Source organism: Mirounga leonina, unplaced genomic scaffold (genome assembly GCF_011800145.1).
Source record: "Mirounga leonina isolate KUSES-001 unplaced genomic scaffold, KU_Mleo_1.0 Mir_125, whole genome shotgun sequence".
NCBI classification, from domain to species: Eukaryota; Metazoa; Chordata; class Mammalia; order Carnivora; family Phocidae; genus Mirounga; species Mirounga leonina.
In genome coordinates, this window is record NW_023270305.1 from 59,788,477 (window position 1) to 59,790,991 (window position 2,515).

Sequence of the window (2,515 nt, forward strand, 5' to 3'; positions counted from 1 at the left end):
GGCAGTTAAAAAAATATCAAGGAAAATTGGCAATTATTTTCAGCTGGTTGAAAATGAAAATACACCTTATCAAAATCTGTAGGGTAAATCTAAAACAGTGCTTAGAGGAAATTTATAGCTTTAGGTAGTTATATCAGAAAAAGAAGAAATATGTAAAATCAATGATCTAAACTTCCACTTTAAAATCTAGAAAAACGGGGCACCTGGGTGGCTCAGTTGGTTGGGACTCTGCCTTCTGCTCAGGCCATGATCCCAGCATCTGGGATGGAGCCCCCCAGGTCAGGGCTCCTTGCTCAGCGGGGAGTCTGCTTCTCCCTCCCCCTGCTATTGTGCGCTCTCTCTCTCTCTCTTTCTCCTTCTCAAATAAATAAAATCTTAAAAAAAAAAAAAGCTAGAAAAAGAGCAAATTAAACTCAAAGTAAGTAGAGGGAAGGAGTAAAATAGGAACGGAAATCAAGGAAATAGAAAGAAGAAAACTGAAGAAAAACAAGAAAATCAGTTGTCGATAAGAAATTTCCTCACAGGGCTTTCCCGTGTGTCGGCACCTTCTGTGGAACCTCCGCCTCCCCCGCTGCACCGCCGGCTTCCTCCTCTTCAGGCTGCAGTCAACCCACGCGCCCGCCGGCTCCGTAAGGGCGACCCGCAGCCCCAGCGTCGTGATCAGGGATGATGAACCAGGTTATGACCTAGATTTATTTATTCTGTATACCTCATCATTATGCTGAAGATTTGGAAAAGGTGTTTATTCCTCATGGACTGATAATGGACAGGACCAAGGGGCTTGCTCAAGATGTGATGAAGGAGATGGGAGGCCATCACATCGTAGCCCTCTGTGTGCTCAAGGGAGGCTATAAATTCTTTGCTGATCTGCTGGATTATATCAACGCACTGAACAGAAATAGTGATGGATCCATTCCCATGACTGTAGATTTCATCAGACTGAAGAACTACAGAATGGACCGGTCAACAGGGGACATCAATGTAATTGGTGGAGATGATCTCTCAACTTTGACTGGAAAGAATGTCTTGATTGTTGAGGATATAATTGACATTGGCAAAACAATGCAAACCTTGCTTTCCTTGGTCAAGGAGCATAATCCAAAGATGGTCAAAGTCGAAAGCTTGCTGGTGAAGAGGACCCCTCGAAGTGTTGGCTATAAACCAGACTTTGTTGGATTTGAAATTCCAGACAAGTTTGTTGTAGGATTTGCCCTTGACTATAATGAATACTTCAGGGATTTGAATCATGTTTATGTCATTAGTGAAACTGCAAAAGCAAAATACAAAGCCTAAGATGAGAATTCAAGTTGAGTTTGGAAGCATCTGGAGTCCCATTAGAATCATCAGTAGAATGTTCTAGTTCTGTGGCCAGCTGCTTAGTAAAGCTTTATTGCGTGTATCCTCTCAGAATTTTATCCATTTTATATTTTAGAAATGCCCGTTGCTGCATTCCTGAAGTCTTTATTTGCAATATGAGACTATAGACTATCTGTTCTTTTAGCGTGGAGTGTTGGACTTGTGAATGAAAAAAATCTCTTAAACCACACCACTATTGAATGAAAATATTGAAATTGTATCTGTAAAAAAACATTTAAAGAGAAGATATATTAGTTTCTTAATTGGTATTTTAATTTTTATGTATTCAGGAAAGAACAGAACTGATTTAATATTGTTAATTATATACCACTGTGTGTTTAGAAGAGTAAGGAGCGGGCGCCTGGGTGACTCAGATGGTTAAGCGTCTGCCTTCGGCTCAGGTCATGATCTCAGGGTCCTGGGATCGAGTCCCGCATCGGGCTTCCTGCTCCTTGGGAGCCTGCTTCTCCCTCTGCCTCTCTGTCTCTGTCTCTGTCTCTCATGAATAAATAAATAAAATCTTTAAAAAAAAAAAAAAAAAAGAGTAAGGAGCAGTCAGTTTTCATATCAGTGACAGCATCTACAGTATTGTTCTGTTGGAGAAACCACATGTCTTGGAATTATCTTACTGTTTTGGGAGTATTAACTGTTTTCTCGCGCTTATTCCAATGATTTCTGGTGAATCTGTGTCAACAGTTCCTTTTAAATACAAATCAATAAATTCCAAAAAAACGTTACCACATTTTGAATTCTTCAGTGTAAAAATCCTTACAATAAAGTCTGTCTCTTTAAAAGAAAAAAAAAATTTCCTCACAAAATCAAATTTTTTCATATTCAAATATTTTCTTCATCTTTGCCAGTATTTGCTCAATCTTCAAGGGTGGTGGTGGTGGTGGGGAGTGATGCTCAAATAATCAAACCCCACATAATGGATGAAATGACTCTTTGTTTTTAATTCTTTGCAGAACTTAATGATTATATCCAAATCTGTTTTGATCACCACTGAGTGAAAAGAGGCTAGGATTAGGAGTTTTACTGGAATCTTATCGTTGTTCTGTTACTCATTAAGTATACAACCTTGGATAAGTTATTTAATATTTTTGCACATCATTGTCTTCAAATGACAAATGACAAGAATATTTTATACTCTGCATCTCAA

General features: G+C 38.9%; 1 protein-coding gene across 1 annotated transcript; it reads left to right on the forward strand.

Moving 5' to 3' along the window:
• Positions 1-447: 447 nt before the first annotated feature.
• On the forward strand, positions 448-1,330 carry LOC118008141 (hypoxanthine-guanine phosphoribosyltransferase-like). Its single transcript, XM_035001583.1, has one exon. It carries the CDS (start codon positions 763-765, stop codon positions 1,291-1,293), a length of 531 nt encoding a protein of 176 aa, XP_034857474.1. The 5' UTR covers positions 448-762; the 3' UTR covers positions 1,294-1,330.
• Positions 1,331-2,515: the final 1,185 nt, after the last annotated feature.

What these genes read in the sequence shown, in the direction of transcription:
- LOC118008141 (XM_035001583.1), top strand. Translation starts at nt 763, where the DNA reads ATGGACAGGACCAAGGGGCTTGCTCAAGATGTGATGAAGGAGATGGGA.